This window comes from Lithobates pipiens, unplaced genomic scaffold (assembly GCF_037356315.1).
Source record: "Lithobates pipiens isolate NorthernLeopardFrog02 unplaced genomic scaffold, aLitPip1_a1.2 Scaffold_25, whole genome shotgun sequence".
NCBI lineage: Eukaryota > Metazoa > Chordata > Amphibia > Anura > Ranidae > Lithobates > Lithobates pipiens.
The window spans coordinates 225,261,699-225,281,922 of record NW_027507787.1 but is presented as its reverse complement, the minus strand read 5'-3'; the positions used below and the strand labels follow the sequence as shown (position 1 = coordinate 225,281,922).

At 40.3% G+C, this 20,224-nt stretch overlaps 1 protein-coding gene across 1 annotated transcript in view; it reads right to left on the bottom strand.

The window, feature by feature from the left end:
- Nucleotides 1-1,269: 1,269 nt before the first annotated feature.
- LOC143930924 (alpha-2-macroglobulin-like) overlaps nt 1,270-20,224 on the bottom strand; it is a 143,004-nt gene continuing 124,049 nt past the window's right edge. The window contains exons 30-36 of the mRNA XM_077455615.1: nt 17,955-18,170; nt 17,744-17,871; nt 16,693-16,783; nt 10,727-10,792; nt 5,297-5,399; nt 4,551-4,592; nt 1,270-1,528 (exon numbers count right to left, since the gene is read on the bottom strand). Coding sequence (XP_077311741.1) covers nt 1,506-1,528; nt 4,551-4,592; nt 5,297-5,399; nt 10,727-10,792; nt 16,693-16,783; nt 17,744-17,871; nt 17,955-18,170 — 669 coding nt within the window. The 3' untranslated portion in view covers nt 1,270-1,505. The remainder of the gene's footprint in view (nt 1,529-4,550; nt 4,593-5,296; nt 5,400-10,726; nt 10,793-16,692; nt 16,784-17,743; nt 17,872-17,954; nt 18,171-20,224) is intronic.

Sequence of the window (20,224 nt, the reverse complement as noted above, 5' to 3'; positions counted from 1 at the left end):
AGAGTTTATTCTAAGGGGAAAACCGGTCGTGTGTACACGGCATACAGGAACTTGAATAAGAAAATTATATAATGTATGGACAGCTTTAGCCTTCAACCTTACAATTTTCCACAGATGTTCAAATGAATCTGCCAACAAAACAAGCAGACTGGTACCCTGTTGGAGTGAGCTGAATTGCTGTTGGTTCAGTTTGAGCCAGGTAAGGCCAACTTCAGTGAAGTTCAGATGCTGACCCTCAACATGGAAATAAATAGGAGCTAAATCTGTCAAATTAAAAATGCCCGTTTTCTGGGCTAATGGTTAAAGTGGTTGTTAACCCACTAAGTAAAAATGACACCATCCTCTCTGATTATTAATGTAATCTGCTCCTGTGTCTCTGCCTTTTAAAAAAATGCAGCTATATACCTGATTTTAGAACACCGATCGGCGCTCACGTGTCCCACCACCTCTCTCCTCACTGATCCTGAGCACGGAGGGGAGGAGGAGAGAGACGGCGTATCATGTGAGCACCGATCGGCACTCCAAAATCAGGTATATAGCTGCATTTTTTTTAAGGCACAGACACAGGAGCAGATTACATTAATAAAATGTACAAAATAAATAGAGAGGATACTATAAAGATGGAACAGTAATTTGAGCAGCAGGAGAGGAGGGGGTGGGTATGGACACGGAGCTGACAGGCAGGGAGGGGAGGGGGAGTGGATAGAGGAGAGCACATAAGAGGACAGAGGAGAGCTGCGGATGACAAAGGGATGTAAACTGACCATGGTGTCAGGGCTCAGAAGCCATGATATACTGTGGTCAGTTTACAGAGGGGAGGGCAGAACCAGGCAGGATCAGCCAGGTATTTCAGGTGTTACAGGGGGGCAAATGACCCAGCACAAGCACTGTTCTGTATAACATGCTCTAAAGGAACAGGATTTATTTTTATCTTATTTTTTTATTCATTTTTTAGGTTAACAAAAGTTTTAAGGAATTGTCAAAAATGTCATTGCCCTGGGAAATATGTACCAATGCAAAAAATATTGTTGTTTTTTTATTCTATTTGGTCAGGAGCAGTGATTCCTTTTTTTTTTTTTTTTTATACTAATATTTGCAAATTACATTTTTCTGACCTTAAAGGGTCTTCTGTGTATTTTGGGGACCTTTAAAAGGGATTGTGACCTATTTTTATTTTTTTAAAGAAACCGACAATGGAATGTCGTTTGCCAGCAATTCAAATCTCTCTGGCAAGGTAAGCCCCATATGCTCCAGTCACAGGAAAAAATAGACAGGTAAAATTTGCTTTAATTATTCAAAATGTTAATGGTATACAACATCATTTCAGTTTATGACCATCATCACAGAGAAAGGCAGTGTCATATTTCCCAAGTATTAGATGCAGTGCTTGCCACTGATTGGTTGTTTTCTGTCACATGGTTTATGGATGCCACGAGGCTCATTTATGGAACTGGTGATATATTTTATAAATTCTTGTTCAGTTAGTGACACTGGTGACTTTGTCTTCATCTTGAATTGCCAGAGTCCCCTACAAAATAGAACACACGTATAGAAAAATTACAATTTTGTTTATAAGTGAGTTAGAATAATATATGACAAGAAATGGCAAGAATGTGTTATATAGTCATACAGAAGGTAAAAAATTGGCAATACTTTTTGTGTGGATAAAGGAATATTTTTTTGAGATTCAAGCTTAAAAAATTCTTTAGGCATGGTTTCATACAAATAACTGAACAAAAATATATTTACTGTACACTGTATATACACACAAGCACTGTGGACATCAAAGTACAAAAGTTAATCAAGCCAATGAGAAAGAAGGAAATGTAGATGCACAAAGAGACAGATGTGTGGGGGCAAGAAAATATTTTTTTGCAGATGAGTCTAGACAATAAAATAAGCCTGCTTGGAGATAGCAGTTTGTCCTTATACCTGTATTTGATGGATAACAGATAAAAGGATGAACTTCCATACCTGAATAGGCTTATTTTACATCTCAGCCTAAAGCCCAACTCTAGTATTTTTTGAATACCAGTCCTCTTTAGGGTTGAATGACACTAATGGAGGCCAGGTGCAAATCACACCATGCAGGAGAATGCTCTGTGCCACTTTCAGGACCTATCCACTGTCTCATGACTGGACTAGACACCTTGAAAAAGTTTGTATAAAATGATAAAAAAGGATGGTCCAATTGGGGTGGGGGTTGGACGGAGTTGTGGCGGTAGAAACAGCTGAAGTTTGGCTTTAGTGGCTGATGACTTCTTTGCCCAGAGAAAGTTTAAGGCAGAACAGGGTCTTAAGCTAGGTGGCAGTTTAGCCTCCAACTAATCCTTAGATTGACTTTGATAAGGATTACAGCAGGCACAGTGAAGGTGCTCCATTCTCATTATCTGTAGTGTCATGGCCCAACCCCCTCAATCAGACACTAACAAGTGCATCTTCCCTTCTAAAGTGGTAGCCCGGTGTACGGCTGTGACAGGTCAGGCTTGTATTCTGGTCAACTGTAGAAGCATGAAAGTTGTAACGGGGCCCCTCTGCATCTATCCAACAGGCCTCAGGCTCCTGCCTAGGTTGCTTTGTGGATGATCTGGCTCTGTTCTTGCCCATATACAGTAATGACCAAAAATGTTGGCACCCCTGCAATTCTGTCAGATAATGTAACACTTTGCCCAGAAAATTGTTGCAAATGTTTAGGCATTCTTGTGTTTATTTATTTTGTTTGTATTGGTATGACACAAAAAAGTAGAGAAACACAAAGCTAAATCTGACCCATTCCATGCAAAACGCCAAAAATTGACTGGACAAAATTAATTTAATATTTGGCAGTAGGGATGGGTGAACGCTTCGGCCCGAGCGTACCAAAAAGCCCTTCAGGTCTGGAATGGAAATTAAGGGGAACTCTGCGCCAAATTAAAAAGAAAATGGCGTATGGGTCCCCCCAAAATCCATACCAGACTCTTCAAGTCTGATATTGCGCCTGATCCCAAAGCACCTTGTCCCCATGTTGATGGGGACAAGGACCTCATCCCCACAACCCTTGCCCGGTGATTGTGGGGGTATGCAGACATAGCCCCTGGTTTCTGACCATTTGTTCATCCTTTGTTTTGTTGTGCATTTTCTGTTTTCAAGGCATATTACTTTAAGTTTTCTATCTTGACGCTTTGATGTCTTCCTTGGTCTACCAGTACGCTTCCTTTTAACAACCTTCCCTTTTGATTTGTACTAACAAAAAAAATGAACACACGTAAAAAAAACAAGGTTACCGTGGTCTAAAGAAAAGGATCATGGGCTGTGGATGACTGGATGAAAGTTATATTCAGCGGGGAATTAGCAATCTGCACCTTATTTTCTTCTGTTTAGGTATTAATGATGGTTTTCGTTAGTACAAACCAAATGGGAAGGTTGTTAAAGAGAAGGGTACTGGTAGACCAAGAAAGACATCAAAGCTTCAAGATAGAAAACTTAAAGCAATATGCCTTGAAAACAGAAAATGCATAACAAAAAACGAGGAACAAATGGTCAGAAACCGGAGTCAATGTCTGTGACCCAACTGTAAGCCCACGTACACAAGGTCGGAGATTTGGCCAACCAAACCCGTCGGATTTTGCCCGTCAGATTTAGTCCGTCGGATTGTGTCCGAAACTGTTGCATACACACGGTCGGGCCAAGTTGGCGAAAAATCCGATCTTTCTGAACGTGATGACGTAATTTCGTTACGATGGGACTACATTCAGGCTAGTAGCCAATAGCTTTGATGTAGGAATTTGATCTGAGCATGCGTGGCACTTGGTCCGATCAAAATGCTCTACACATGATCGGATTAGGTCCGTCTGGCCCAGTTGGTCGGGAAATATTTCCAACATGTTGGAAAATTGGGTCAGACGGAGATTCGGACGGAATCAGTCTGATGCATACCACACACAGTCGGATTATCTGGCGACACGGTCCGATAAGACTCATTCCGACAGATTCTCCGACCGTGTGTACAAGGGCTTAGACATCACCTAAAGGAAATGGGATTTACATACAGAAAAGCCAAATGAAAACCATCATTAACACCTAACCAGGAAAAAACAAGGTTAAAGTGGGCTAAAGAAAAGCAATCATGGACTGTGGATGACTGGATGAAAGTGATATCAATTTCAGAATGTAATCTGATGCAGATGTTTGTTTTAGAACTGCAAAGTACATGGTGATTGCATAATATTTTACTCAGAATTTAGTGATTCCATATTTTTTTCACATGCTTGGTCTGCAAAAACAGTTGCAATTGACTACGGTTTTCTTTCTTTTGTATATGGTTTCTTAAAGCCAGAAGGTTGGAATGTTAAATGAAAATAGTTTTAAGGCATGTCTGTGATTATTTTATTTTTTTTCTACACAATTAAACAATTGAATGAACATTTTCCAAGAGTGGGGATTCCATACTTTTTTTACCAGGGGTTGTATAAATCCTGTATAATAATAATAATAATAATAATAATAATAATGAATCGTCTTTGAAAAATATTACCCATTTAATTTAAAATACACAAGTTTGACATCCTTACCTGTGTTGCAGGGATGGTTGTATTCTGCCACTGCTTGTTCATCTGGAAGGTAAGAACATTTAAAATACCATAAAATGTCATCAAAGACATACATATGATATACAGTATAAGACAGACACTCCAATCAGTAATGAGGGTATGACATATAGAAGGAGTGATTTCATATCATTATTCCATCACCCTCCAGTCAAAAACAAACTTTAATGCCGCGTACACATGATCAGAATTCTCGTCGGAAAAAGCTATGATGGTTTTTCCGACAGAATTCCGCTCAAGCTTAGCTTGCATACACACGGTCATACAAAAGTTCGCTGAACTTTCGACCGCCAAGAACGCGGTGAAGTACAACATTAAGATGAGTTGAGAAAATTAAGTTCAATGCTTCCGAGTATGCGTCAAATTGTTTCTGAGCATGCGTAGGAATTTTGCACATCGGAATTGCTACAGACGATCGGGATTTCCGATCGAAACTTTTTCCGTTGAGAACATTGAGAAATTGAGAACATGCTCTCAATCTTTTTCTGGCAGAAATTCAGCCAGCAAAATTCAGATGGAGCATACACACGGTCGCATGTTCCGATAAAAGGCTCTAATCGCTCTTTTGCTGGTCGAATTTCCGATCGTGTGTAAGCGGCATTAGAGATGTAGGAAAAGGTCTTCCTGGTTTAACTTAATGGCTCATTATTTGAAAAAAAAAAAGCTGTCATGTGAAGGATAATGATAACCCAACCCGAGAATGCCATTACCTGTCTCATAATAGTCATAAACTTTTACTGGGGCTGGTTTCAGGTCCTTGACGTCAATGTCTTGTTCCACCATAAAGGAAAGGTTTACAGGATCATGTCCCATCTATAAGCAAAATAACATTACAGTGCTTGATAACAGCAAAGAACAAGACAAAATGGCAGATAAAAAATACAAAGGAAAGGTTGGTAACAGTTTGGTTTCTAGCAGTTGCAGAATGATATCAGGTGTGAAAGATGATAGATAGATGTACTAAAGGATGACGACTTATTAATAAACAAGTTTATGAATACAGTAAAGAGTGATTTTATACTGTATTTAAAGTGTATATCTCTTGCCATTTTTTGCTTTTGAGTAGGGTTTTAGAAATGTTGCCAGTTTTAATTGTTGAATTTAAAGTTAAAGCAATATTAAACCCAAAAGCAAATATGAATTATATTGCAGCTTACCAATTCTTAGAAGTGATGTCTGAATTCATTTTCTGTTTTATGCTTACTGTGGCAGTCTGGTACCCCACCAGGGTAATGCCGCAGGATTCTCAACCCGGCAGGTTTAGGGGCTCCAGGGGATTTGTGTATTTGGGAGGAAACTGGCTTTTCAGTTTCCGTATTTCTTAGAAAAGTCCACTTTGGGACCTGGAGCCCGAGGATTTCTGAGAGGTCTGGGTGGGATGAAATCCCCAGTCTTGGGTCCTAATTTTGAGAATCACTAGCAAACTGGATGTTCAGGTGTGTGCTAGGCTATTTGTAGACACCTGACCATGGTTCTGAGATCCACCCTGGCAGACAGGAAGTCTGGCCCAGGAGTCAGGAGGGCTCCACGTGGGAGCCAGTGCAGCAAGAGTCTTCTAGCTGTGTGCACCAAGTTGGTCAGTGAACAGTCTGTAGGACAGAGACAAGGGCCTGGCCTGGAGTGTAAGGCCAGAGCAGGGGATTCAAAAAGCAAGTTTGTTATTTTTCAAAATCTCAAGCTCTCCAGCAGAATGTATCAGTTTATATGGATGAGAAAAGCCATTTAACACTGGAAGGGCTGGTTAAAACGTTCAGCTTTTATTTAATAGTTATAGTAAAAACGTTATGCTAAAAGTAAAAAAAAGCCCTTTGCAGTAGCTGGTTATAAAGTGTTATCTGGAGTTTGGCTTCATTAGTGTATTTTAATCTGCTAATACATTTACCACTACCCTCCCCCCCTCTCCCCCAGACTGATAATGGTGCTGTCTGCTGTGCCTCCTGTTCTCATTCATGTAGAGTTGTGTCTCACTAATACAGAAGCTGAGTTACTGACCAGATCACCAGATGCAAACAGAGGGAAAAAGACAAAAAAAAGGAAAACTGATGCACCCACCACATCTAATAATTGGTAAACTGCAAAATATAACATGTCTGGTTTTGGGTTTAATAATGTTTTAATATAAAAAGCACATAACTCTTAGCCCCTGTACACACGGTCGGAGATTTCGACAACCAAATCCGTCGGATTTTGTCCGTCGGATCTTGTCCAAAACTGTTGCATACACATGGTCGGACTAAGTTGTCGAAAAATCCGATCATTCAGAACGTGATGACGTAATTTTGTTACGATGGGACTACGTTCAGACTAGTAGCCAATAGCTTTGATGTAGGAATTTGATCTGAGCATGCGTGGCACTTGGTCCGATCAAAATTTTCTACACATGATTGGAGTATGTCCGATCGAACCAGTTGGTCGGGAAATATTTCCAACATGTTGGAAAATTGGATCCGATGGATATTCCGACGGAATCAGTCCGATGCATAACACACACAGTCGGATTATCCGAAGACACGGTCCGATAGGACACATTCCGACGGATTCTCCGACCGTGTGTACAAGGGCTTATTGTCAGAAGGATGAACCTCAATGACAAAAATCAGGCAAATCAATCCCGGCCACAGATAAATTTAGTGCCCATAAAGGTGAGTAGCCAACACGTTTTAGGGTGATTACAGTTTCCCTTTCATCAAGGCTGCTTTGTTTAGGATTTTCGTTTATATTTCTTGCAATGTGGACTAAAAGGATTTTTACCCAACTTTGGAGAAATTTTCTTTCACTTCTAATTGTGTTTCATTTTTTTCTCTAATCAAAACTAAACAAATTTAGTAAAACAATAAACAATTGTGCTAAAAATAAACAGTTGGGAGCTAAAATATAGAAATGAGAAATGTCTTCAATGTCAAAAGGTTGTTGTTTTGCTCAGGTAGTTGCCTAATCAATGTAGTTAAAGCAATACAGCCTGGTGAAGGACCACCTTAGCTTTATAAGGAGACACCTTATGTGAAGTACCTGATAAAAGGGTATATTTATTAGAAACAGATGTGCCATTGGGCAAACGTATAACTTTGTGTAGATATAACAGTGGTATTGAGTAACCATTTGATCAACTATTTGCAACATTTTCATTGACGTTTTAAGTATCGTTGCATACGAACCTGTGACTTATGTTGTCCAGTGAACTGTGTTAAGTTACAGTTTCCATTTACTTATAAACTGTCTTTGGCTTTGTGAACTAGTTTATTTACTCTATGCTTTACTTTTCTGCATATATAAAATCCTGTAATAAAATGTATGTTGATATGTGAAGAGATATTTAGCTTAACCGCTTTCATTCTTTAAGAAATTTGGTTTCCATTTTGTGTCTCTCTAACATCCACGTCACAAATATACATGCTCAAGTTTTGCTAATCTAGTTTAGTTTCTCATGTTGCTGTTATCTTTTTTCAGTTGTTTCTTGGAAAGCACATGATTTTGAGGAATCACTCATTTTATTTATTTACTTTTATTGTAGGCTGTACTTGTATATGATTGGATAATCTGTATGACACGTTCAAAGGGCGGTGCTTTCTGAAAGCCCCCTTTAAATATTCACGCCAAAGAATAAAGATTAGATTTGCTCGGAGAGACTTTGTTGTTTGTGTCATTGTCTCAATGCGCTAATCTCCCAGGCCTGTGTGGGTGATTGGACATCACATATTAACAGACATGAAGGGGGTTAAAACCACCTCTAGACAATCTACATTCCCTTCAATATGCATATTCAAATCTCAGTCCACACCAAAAGTCCCATCAGCCTCAGTATTGGCATGAGATGTGTTGATCACCTTAGGACGTTCAGCTTTTGTCTCAGTAAGAGAAATCAAATCAAATTATTATTTTTTTTTACCCAGGAATGGGTGCAATTTGTTCAACCATATATATAACAGATGAAGGGATATACACTATATTGTCAAAAGTATTTGGACACCGGCCTTTACATGTACATGAATTTTAATGGCATCCCAGTCTTAGTCCGTAGGGTTCAATATTGAGTTGGCCCGTCCTTTGCAGCTATAACAGCTTCAACTCTTCTGGGAAGGCGGTCCACAAGGTTTAGGAGTGTGTCTATGGGAATGTTTGACCATTCTTCCAGAAGTGCATTTGTGAGGTCAGGCACTGATGTTGGACGAGAAGGCCTGGCTCACAGTCTCCGCTCTAATTCATCCCAAAGGAGTTCTATCTGGTTGAGGTCAACACTCTGTTGGAACAGAAAGGGGCCATCCTCAAACCATTCCGACAAAGTTGGGAGCATGAAATTGTCCAAAATGTCTTGGTATGCTGATACCTTAAGAGTTCCCTTCACTGGAACTAAGGGGCCGAGATCAACCCCTGAAAAACAACCCCATACCATAATCCCCTCTCGACCAAATGATTTGGAGCAGTGCACAAATCAAGGCCCATAAAGACATGGATGAGTGAGTTTGGGGTGGAGGAATTTGACCGGCTAGCACAGAGTCCTGACCTCAACCCGATAGAACACTTTTCAGATGAATTAGAGTGCAGAGTCTGAGCCAGGCCTTCTCTCCAACATCAGTGCCTGACCTCACAAATGCACTTCTGGAAGAATGGTCAAACATTCCCATAGACACTCCTAAACCTTGTGGACGGCCTTCCCAGAAGAGTTGAAGCTGTTATAGCTGCAAAGGGTGGGCCAACTCAATATTGATCCCTATGGACTAAGACTGGGATGCCATTAAAGAGATTGTAAACCTCCCTCTAATGTTTGTACCTATAGGTAAGGCTAGAATAAGGCTTACCTATAGGTACTGTAAATATGTCCTAAACATGCACCGTTTAGGAGATATTTACTGTATACCACGCCAATAAGTTCATTGGCACATGCACTCTGAACAAATCCGCCACCCGTGCCATTTCTTCAGAAGTCAGTGCCTTGATCAGGGGTGGCGCCCACGTGCAGGAGTGACGTCATGCGGCTTTGGACGGAGTCCATGGCCCAGGAAGGAAGACAGGCAAAGATGGATGCAGCCTGCAGTGGGGACAGCACAGGCTTCATTTGCAGGTAAGTTTCACATAATGTGCTAGTATGCGATGCATACTAGCACATTATGTCTTTACTTTGCAGGGAAGAAAAAAAAGAAAAAAAAAACAGAGTTTACTTACTCTTTAAAGTTCATGTTCGTGTAAAGGCAGGTATCCCAATACTCTTGGTAATATAGTGTGTGCATACAGTATACAGACATATGCACATTCCTGATGGTAAATTCAGAGACTCTTAGCCCACGTGCACACGGTCGGAGATTTTGCCAACCAAATCCGTCGGATTTTGCCCTGCGGATTTAGTCCGACGAATTGTGTCCGAAACTGTTGCATACACACAGTCGGGCCAAGTTGGCGAAAAATCCGATCTTTCAGAACGTGATGACGTAATTTCATTACGATGGGACTACATTCAGGCTAGTAGCCAATAGCTTTGATGTAGGAATTTGATCTGAGCATGTGTGGCACTTGGTCCGATGAAAATGCTCTACACATGATCGGATTAGGTCCGTCCCGCCCAGTTGGTCGGGAAATATTTCCAACATGTTGGAAAATTGGGTCGGACGGAGATTCGGACGGAATCAGTCCGATGCATACCACACACAGTGGGATTATCTGACGACACGGTCCGATAAGACTCATTCTGACAGATTCTCCGACCGTGTGTACAAGGGCTTAGAACTTTTTTGTTGAAATAATTAAAAGACAGTTCACAAAGACAGTGTCCCTTCTCATCAGGAACCTTTCCCTGCTACTAGTTCTGTCCCTGCCAGACGAGGTACCTGTCCCTACTCTACCAACTCGCAAAATGCATGCCATACTTCAGAGCCAGGGCCTTAAAAAGGCTCTGCCTGACCTGAGATGGCTGCTAGAGTCACATGGAGTGCCAGCATCTAATAGGATAGCTTCCCCAGGAAACCATAGAGGAACCATGTTTCTCTTGACTTCCTCTCAAACTGCAACGCTACTTCAGAAGAGCGCCACGTGCAGTGGAGAAAGTAAACTGCACCTGGCTATATGTGTATCACAATCATGCTGCAGAGAGGATGCATCCTATAGCTCAAATCTCAACTCAATAGGTAGATGAAAAAGGGAATTCAAACCTCATTCAGATATAAGGTGACCATGTCCGTCTGTATTTCACTTCTCTGTATCAGTCTGCCCTGCAGCTGTAAAAACAAAACAAAAAAAAAAAAAAATATATCTTAATATTCATATTATAATAACATAAAAAAGTTAAAGTCTCCTGTTACCAGTAGGTGATAGTGTTGGGTTAGTATTTGTCCTGGTAGTTGGATCATAACTGGGAAATGAATCCTAAACTTACATTTCAGCCTAATGAGCATAGCCAAGTTAAAGTGGACTTTTCCCCCATTCACCAAAATTTTCATCAGTATTATGCAGCACTACACAACCTTTTCACCTCTTGTTGGCCATGCCTCGTATGACCTTACAATCATCTGCTTGAAGAAAAAAAATTCTCCCCAAGATATCACAGAAAAGTCATTTATTTTCAGCAAGGTAATGTGGAAGATGAGGCGCATGATGACATTGGTGGCCAGCTTATTCCTTCTCCACCGAGCCATCAATGACATCATATGCCTCATCTTGCATATGCTTTGAACCAGAACTTTTGTGAGGAGAAAACAGGTAAGTACTACTAACGTTATTAGTTTTAGTTAGTAGAATGTATTATGGTAGTCAGGTTGATTAGGTATTGTGGGGTGGCATACTTTAATCACCTTACACAAGGAGTACCGCCAACTATATAAAGACACGGCTTATCTCATACAAAACTTAAATTGTCAATCTATCTAAAAATACAATTTGGGGTTTGTTTGTTTTTTGCTATTTTCTACTTTTTGGTGGCTGTGGTCATGTCACTCAACTCCTGGCTTCTTATATTTCAAACAAACCAGATCTCTGTGTAGGGAATCTTCTTTGGCTAAAGATTATTTTTTAATAGTATTTTTTAATTTTTTTTATCATATACCCATATATATATGGGCCAAATCTATATATTATGCCTAATTACTCCAGTCACCATAACTAACTAGTATGAAAAGTAAGTTGGTAATTGAAAGCACAACATATCACAATTGTTTATGACCAGATGTAGAATGTATTATCATAGTCAAGAATAGGGATGAGCTTCGTGTTCGAGTCGAACGTACGTTCGACTCGAACATTGGCTGTTCGGCCGTTCGGCGAATTCCGAACGTTTGGGCCGTTCGTGTCAAAATTCGAGTGACGCGCGCGCGGACCACAATGCACTGCGGTGGCGCAGTGCATTGCTGCCCCATGATTGGCCAAGCATGCACTGTGACCCCGCATGCTTGGCCAATCGCAGCGCCGGCAGCGAGGAGAGCCATGATTGGCCACAGGCATCCTGCCTGTGCCAATCATAGCTCAGGCTGTGTAGTGCACGCCCCACACTATATAAGGCCGCCTTTGAGGCGGCCTCGTGTAGTGTGTTACTTAGCATCTGAAGCAGTGGGTGTTCTGTGTACCTTCAACACAGTACACACCAATCGTTTTTGGCTGATTTCCTATCTTGCTGCTGTGTAGTGGTTGTTGTCTGTGCCCTGACTGCAGTATACACCACTATATTCACCTCACCTATATAGCTAGTGATCTAGCTTTAACCACTTAACAACTGCCCATTGCCGATTAACGGCTTCAGGGGGGTTGTTTAACTCTGAGAGGCCGTTAATTAACGGTGGCCATTTTCCCGGGAAAATGGCCACCGTAGATAAACAATATAAAAGACACTTCCTTATACCCATAATGCATCCCTGATGAAGTCACATGACGATACGCGTGGGAAGGAAATGCTTGTGGATACAGGAAGCCACGTCAGAGACAAAAAGGAACATTTTAAACTGCTATCTGGCGTTTTTAAACTGATTTGTTTGTGAGTACCTTTCCATTTGTTTGAGTTTTGTAATAAAAGTGTATACATACTTCACCATTTGGAGCCCTCCTGTTTCCTTCTCTGTGAGATCCTGCCTTAATGTGGGGAGAAGTCCTCCTAGCTTGGAACTAAGGGTACACCGCTGTCACCATCTGAGACCTTGGTCTCTTTATGCTGTTTGCCTTACAGCAGTAAGGTAAGGGGCCACCCTATATGTTAACTGCGGGACACTGAAGAGACACCAGAGTGTGCACAGTTTACGTTGTATTGCACCTGCTACTACGAGAAGCACTTTACGGATTTTTTTGCCACTTTTTTATTTTTGTTTGCAGTTTGAGAGACTTCTACATTTGTCTGCACTGAATGTTTCACTATTTAATTTTGCTTTATACACACTTTGTGTGATACTTTATTTATTTACATTTATCACTTTATGGGTATATGCGATTTCTTTTCTATTTATGCGATTTTATGTGTTTCTATTTACACCGAGTAAGAAAATCTATTTATTGGTATTCATCACTATCACTGTGTGATTTTATACTTTATTTATTTGCATTTATCACTTTATGGGTATATGCGATTTCTTTTCTATTCATGCGATTTTATGTGTTTCTATTTACACCGAGTAAGAAAATCTATTTATTGGTATTCATCACTATCACTGTGTGATTTTATGCGATTCTTACTTTGGTCTATGCAATTTTATATATGTGGTTTCTATTTCTTTACATATATATATATATATATATATATATTCGTTTGGAATGCTTTGTTGCACTAGTCACTTTGATCACTGATCACGATTTATCACGGGAATCAGAATTTATGCACAGATAATTTATGTTTTTATTGGTTAGCATTTTATGGATTAATATTATTTAGTTTAAGGGAGCGCAACACCATTTATTTGATTTGTTGCTATAACACAGTTTTTATTTCAGTATACAGGGCCTATAGAGTATACACCCATGTGGGGTAATACAATTTTATCTGAGCTTGAGGGGCTGGAGAACTTCAATAACTGGAAACAAAGGGAGATGGAAAGATTGAAAATTGGGGATGGAGACAGTTCCCCAATTTAGTCTCCAAACATAAGAGAATGGACTATCTCGGTACCAATAGAACAACTTACATATTTGAATAAAAAAAATATAATTTTATTAATACACAATAATAAAAAAAAACAGGACATCCAAACATAGATAAGAACATTGTGTTCAATGTTCAAAACAGAACAATATAAAATACAAGGAGGTCTATACAAGCATATTGCTGATACTTTATGTACTCCAGAGGTGGAGACAGAAGGTATAGTGGGTCCTCACAGAACATATGGTCCTCTACATGTTTTGCGGAATGTTACCACTTCATCAGGAGGATATTGTCTAGAATAAAATAGCAATTTATACATAAAGATCAAACATACAAGGAACACATATTTAATATGAAATACAATTGGTAACTGGGTACCCATTTTTCCCCCAGTCACCAAATGTATTTCGTATTAAATATGTGTTCCTTGTAACTTTGATCTTTATGTATAAATTGCTATTTCATTCTAGACATTATCCTCCTGAAGAAGCGGTAGCATTCCATGAAACATGTAGAGGACCATATGTCCCATGAGGACCCACTAAACATTCTGTCTCCACCTCTGAAGCACATTAAGTATCAGCAATAAACTTGTATAGACACCCTTGTATTTTATATTGTTCTGTTTTGAACATTGAACACAATGTTCTTATTTATGTTTGGACATCCTGTTTTTTATTATTGTGTATTAATAAAAATTTATTTTTTATTCAAATATGTATGTTTTTCTATTGGTACCGAGATAATCCATTCTCTTATCTTTGGAGTCTAGCTTGGGGAACTGTCTCTTCCCCCAATTTCCGATTCAATTTGGATGATGGTACCTCCACTTTTCCTGATTTTGTACTTTTCTTTTTTTTTTAAGTTTTGAGGCTTTCTTGTTTTTTGAGGTGGTAATGGTATTGTGGCAATTATACTGAGCTGGGGTGATGAAAACTTTTTAGGAGCTGAGAGAGGAGCTTGAGCTTTCAAACAAATACGTATATCAATATTTACAAATAAGGGACGCACTAACAGCTAATTTTAAGGCTGTAAGGGTGGAATGGAGTAAAGCCCCTATATTGAAAAAATTTGTAGACACCACATCTATAAAAGGGTTGATATCAAAACTGTATAGGAACATACATTTAAAAGCATAAAATTTTTTTTTACAACTACCTAGTAAAGTAAAATGGAAAAAAGATGTGGGGGAGATAAGAGTATCAGTGGTGTAGTATATTACAATCAATAGATCTACTATCTCTCTCAGGAGCCCAGAAATTGACACAATTTTATATCATCCATAGGGCATATTATACAACGAAAAGACTGTCATTGTTTGGGAGACGTCCACATGCATCATGCCCCTGGTGTGGGGGTGCACCTGGAGATTTGATCCATTTGCTCTGGAGTTGCCCCAAATTGCATAGACACTGGAAAGAGGTGATAAGTAGAATAAGATCGGTATTTGGAATACATTTGCAAATGGACCCAGTATTGTGTGTGTTGGGGTATCTGGAACACCACACGGCCCCTACACCTACACAAATAGCTATATTGAGATGCCTTTATGGCTAAGAAATTGATTACCCAGAAATGGATAGATTCTCTGCCGCCAGTTAATTCAGCTTGGCTGAGAATGGTTAATAATATGATAATAAGATAAAAGTTGGGCTATAAAAGGAGGGGATGTGTAGCTAGATATGAAAAGAAATGGAAGTTATAGATCGAATCCTTGGGCTTGGCACCTGAAATTCCGTTCATATAAAATTATTGTTTTTATATTTGATAATTCTATTTGTGTCTTTGGGGGCAGGGTTGGGTGTTTTTTTCTTCTGCTTTTTCGGGGGGGGGGGGGGGGGGGGGGGGTTAGGGTAATTTGTAGACATATAGAGTGATTGCTTTTTTATATTTATGTATATGGTAATTTTGTACATTGTAAAAGAAAAAATTGTTAAATAAAGATGAATTGACATTTTCTTAAAAATGGCTTGCTACACTAGTGAAAGAATGGCTGCAGTAGGGAGAGAACACAGGAAACCAAATCATCGGGAGCTGAAATTAAGTTTTTTTAGCTGTACACCTTATGCCCAGTTTCCTTAAGTGTTAAATAAACTTGGTGCACTGACAATGTGCAAAGTACAGTAAGTCATGGTAGCTAATCCACATTCATTTTCTTGAAGACAAAGACTATTTCTGATGGTTTCCATATACTATGGGTTACTGACATCCACACTTAACTCTTAAGACTGCAGATTGAATTGTGGTAGAGGCACATCCTGCACTTTCCAAACAAATAAATATTCTCAACCGTGCCATCGATATTTCATTCTTTTCTATGTGTTAGTAAATCTTTAATGTAGGTGTATAGGAAAATTGTACAACCCAGAGTAAATACACAAATCCATGAACAGGCCATACAGACTCCATGTAGACAGATTCTCAGATAAGAAATGACCCCTAGAACAGGTGTAGTAATTCAGTGATGCTAACCAATGAGCCACCACCATTCCCCACATTATTATAATTTGCTCTTGTACAGTTGCCTTAAACACTAAACTTTTTTTCCTAAAGTGGTTGTAAACTTGAGTCATGGAATCTGTGCAAAGCACATGCTCTATAGCTGTAGTGTTTACTTATCTCTCTCTAAAGCTCTAAATGTTGTTTCTCTCTGGTGCTTTGTTCCTTTGCTTTCAGCATGAGTAACTTATGAGAAGTTTTCCCGACACATGAGATAAATTTGTGTCGGAAGGGGGCTTGTCTATTCACAACACAGTTCTGCTGTGTGGAGGGGGTGGGGGGGTATGCCTTTCCTCCAATCAGCTCTCACACACTGTAAGTGCAGTCTCTCTGCCCTCTCCTCTGTGCTGCTAACAGATGAAGACAACTTTTTAATGCAATCTGCACTTTTGAAAGGGTATAGAGAGGGGAAGACTGCAGATAAATAAGTAAAACAAATGTGGGAGGATTTGTTTAATCTCTGTGTATCACCTGAGGCTGTTCACTTCATTGAGCATATGTGAGGGTTTACAACAACTTTAATGTATGCTAATAGAATATTTTGTCAGTAGCCATCCTTACCTTTCTCACTGTACTCTTGATCGGAATGATTCCAGACAGCATCTTCACCTCTATAACAACCATATTTGTTCTTTCTCTGGTTCCAGTGTAACTGTGAATGTAAAACATAAATAAATAAAATACAGGACTAGAGTGAAATACCCTGTCATGCCTCTTAATACTTTAGAATAATTTTTAGGTAAGTAGTTTCCAACAGCAGCAACACCCATCCGTAAGCACGTGCCACACATTGAGTTATATTTTAGCAATCATTTCTGTGAGTGATGTGATAACCTGGAGAGGAACCATACTAGGTTGATCTGTACATACTGGCTTCCTTTTAATAGTGCCCCCCTAACCCCCCCCCCCACCCGGGGTATGGGGAGGCCTGCATGCTCAGGTTCGGGGATCTCACCAAAAAGTCTCTGAGATCCCATCTGTACAAGAAGTGAGACAAAATCTTTCCAACAGTAACACAGACCCAAATATTCAATAACATCTTCAGTTGTGCGAGTAATGCCCCGTACACACGATCAGAAATTCTGCCAGCAAAAGTCAGATGTGAGCTTTTGGATAGAAATTCTGACCGTGTGTATGCTCCATCAGACTTTTGCTAGCAGAATTCTAGCCAGCAACAGATCGAGAGCAGATTCTCTATTTTTCGGTTGGAAAAAGTTTGTATCTCAAAATGCGTTCGTCTGTATGCAATTCGGACGCGCAAAAAAATCACGATTGCTCAGAAACTATTCGGTGCATGCTCGGAAGCATTGAACTTCATTTTCTTGGCTCATCATAGTGTTGTATGTCACTGCGTTCTTGACGAAAGTTCAGAGAACTTTTGTGTGACCGAGTGTATGCAAGGCAAACTTGAGCGGAATTCTGTCGGAAAAAACATCCACGTTTTTTCTGATGGAATATCTGATAGTGTGTACTGGGCATAAGAGTTAGACTTTTTAAGAATGTTTTATTTATTGTACCATTCATCAACAAATTATGGTCACGTTATACCCTCCAAGTTTTAACTTGGAGTCCCCCCCCCCGATGAATTATTGAAAACACTAATAAAACTCACGAAGCATCGATGTGAATCTCAAAACTTGTCACTGGATCCCCCAGACACTCTCTGTTTGAATGTGTTGTCACCTTTAATGAAAAGCTGGTGTCCTTTTCGGGTGGAGGGACATTGTATCTCAGGACTGCCTGTGTGGTGAGCAGAGAAAATCGAGTTTGAGAATGACTATACACAAGAAAAAGAAGAAGGCAGAGGGTTTAGTTCCACTTACCTGTGCGAAAACACAGCCGTTTCCTGTGGCGGACAACGTGTAATCTCCGGTAACAGCCGGTAGTGATGCTCTCTGAAGGAGAAGCCGGTTGTTTTTGTCTACATGGAACTTCTCCAGAAATCCTGAGCTGGCACTGACAGTCACAGTCACATCGCCCTTATCACTAAACGTGAGCTCTGAATATTTAGCTAGAGCTTGGAGAGCCACAACTGTGTCCTACATAGAATAAGAAAATGATGTTTGTGAAGGCCTTCATCTAACAATCAACACCTTCTGCTAAAAAGGTAGCAGATTTTGGATTGTGCTCAGTTCCTGCAACTAAAATGTTGTTTCTAAATAAAGCCCAGCCTTTTTAAATATTTGGTCTTTAAAAAAATTATCAATTTGGCCATTTAGGGCAAAGTTAAGGGTTCACTTGAAATCCTACCCGCCCACTGATACTCATCTTCATAGTGATCCCCTACCATTTTGTTCATCTGATGGGGCCCATGGAAATACCAGGTTAACATTTCGGTATGAGGGAGCATTAGATTGTCAACCTAAAACACTGTAATGTGGGGAAGGAGAAATGGTCATTAACCCTGTGTAAGCTTTGACATTGCCCTGCATATAGTTTACACAGAGATTAGACTTAGGGATCCAACAGATGAAAAAAAAAACAGGGGGGGAGCATAGAGAGAGACTATTCGTGGGGAGTGGGAGAAAGTGACCTATCAAGAGAACCTGTAATTTTTCCTTAAATGGACAAAGTGACAGATTTTCTTTAAGATCTAAGAAAACCACCAAAAATACAATAATGATCATACAGTATAAAAACTCCTCCACTAATCACAATGAAATTCCATCTCCATTTTCCCAGGTTTTGTTATTGTACACTCAGCCTTATGCCAAACAGTGGTGTTGCCAGACCACAGCTGGGTTCTTCATATATTCCTATGAAAGATCCATTTTCACACTTGTAGATGTGTGTATATGGATACAAAGCCCCACCAGATTTTTTTTTAGGATGTTAGAAGTTTTATGTTTTACCTATTTCAGTTTACATTTGTATCTTATGTTTTTGGTGCATGGTGCATACCGTAGTACAAGCTTTAGTATACTGTTCTGATGCAAGGGGCTGCACAAAAAATATACTGAAGTAACATAGGTTTTCATGGATATTCATCTGCCCTTTGCTCTCTTAATGCTCTTTGTATTGCAAGAAGCAGAAGGATGTACTTTGTACCTCAGGGTATGGAGGAGTATGTGACTCACCCATGGGAAAGCACTGGGCCTATCACTGCTATCACAGTGGAGCCAATAGCACTGTGGGAGTTAAGACACCATGACTTATAGCTCATGTAGGGCTCTCTTTTCACTCCTTTCAAACATGAAAGCAATGTAGATATACAGTATCTCACAAAAGTGAGTACACCTCTCATATTTTTGTAAATATTTTATTCTATCTTTTCATGTGACAACACTGAAGAAATGACACTTTGCTACAATGTAAAGTAGTGAGTGTACAGCTTGTATAACAGTGTAAATTTGCTCTCCCCTCAAAATTACTCAACACACAGCCATTAATGTCTAAACCGCTGGCAACAAAAGTGAGTACACCCCTAAGTCAAAATGTCCAAATTGGGTCCAAAGTGTCAATATTTTGTGTGGCCACCATTATTTTCCAGCACTACCTTAAAGGGGCTGTAAACCCTTGGGTTTTTCACCTTAAGGCTCGGTTCACACAGGGGCGACATGACTTCAGGACGACTTTGTGAGGCAACTTGGAGACGACTTGAACACAACTTTTAGACACGACCTGGGGCGACTTACAAGTCGCCCCAGGCCAGGCGACTTTTGCCGTGGCCAATCAGAGAATGAGCTCTGAAGGGGGAACTCTGTGGATCTGGGGGGGACCCCCACGCCGTTTTTTCGGCGTATGGGGTTCCCCTTGGAATCCATACCAGACCTAAGGGCCTGGTATGCTCTCGGAGGGGGAACCCACGCCAATTTTTTTCAGAAATTTGGCGTGGGTTCCCCCTCCGAGAGCATACCAGGCCCTTAGGTCTGGTATGGATTCCAAGGGGAACCCCATACGCCGAAAAAACGGCGTGGGGGTCCCCCCCAGATCCACACCAGACCCTTATCCGAGCACGCTACCCGGCCGGCCAGGAAAGGGGGTGGGGACGAGCGGGCGCTCCCCCCCTCCTGAGCCGTACCAAGCCGCGTGCCCTCAACATGGGGGGTGCCTTGGGGGAGGGGGGGCGTGTGGCCCCCCCCACCCCAAAGCA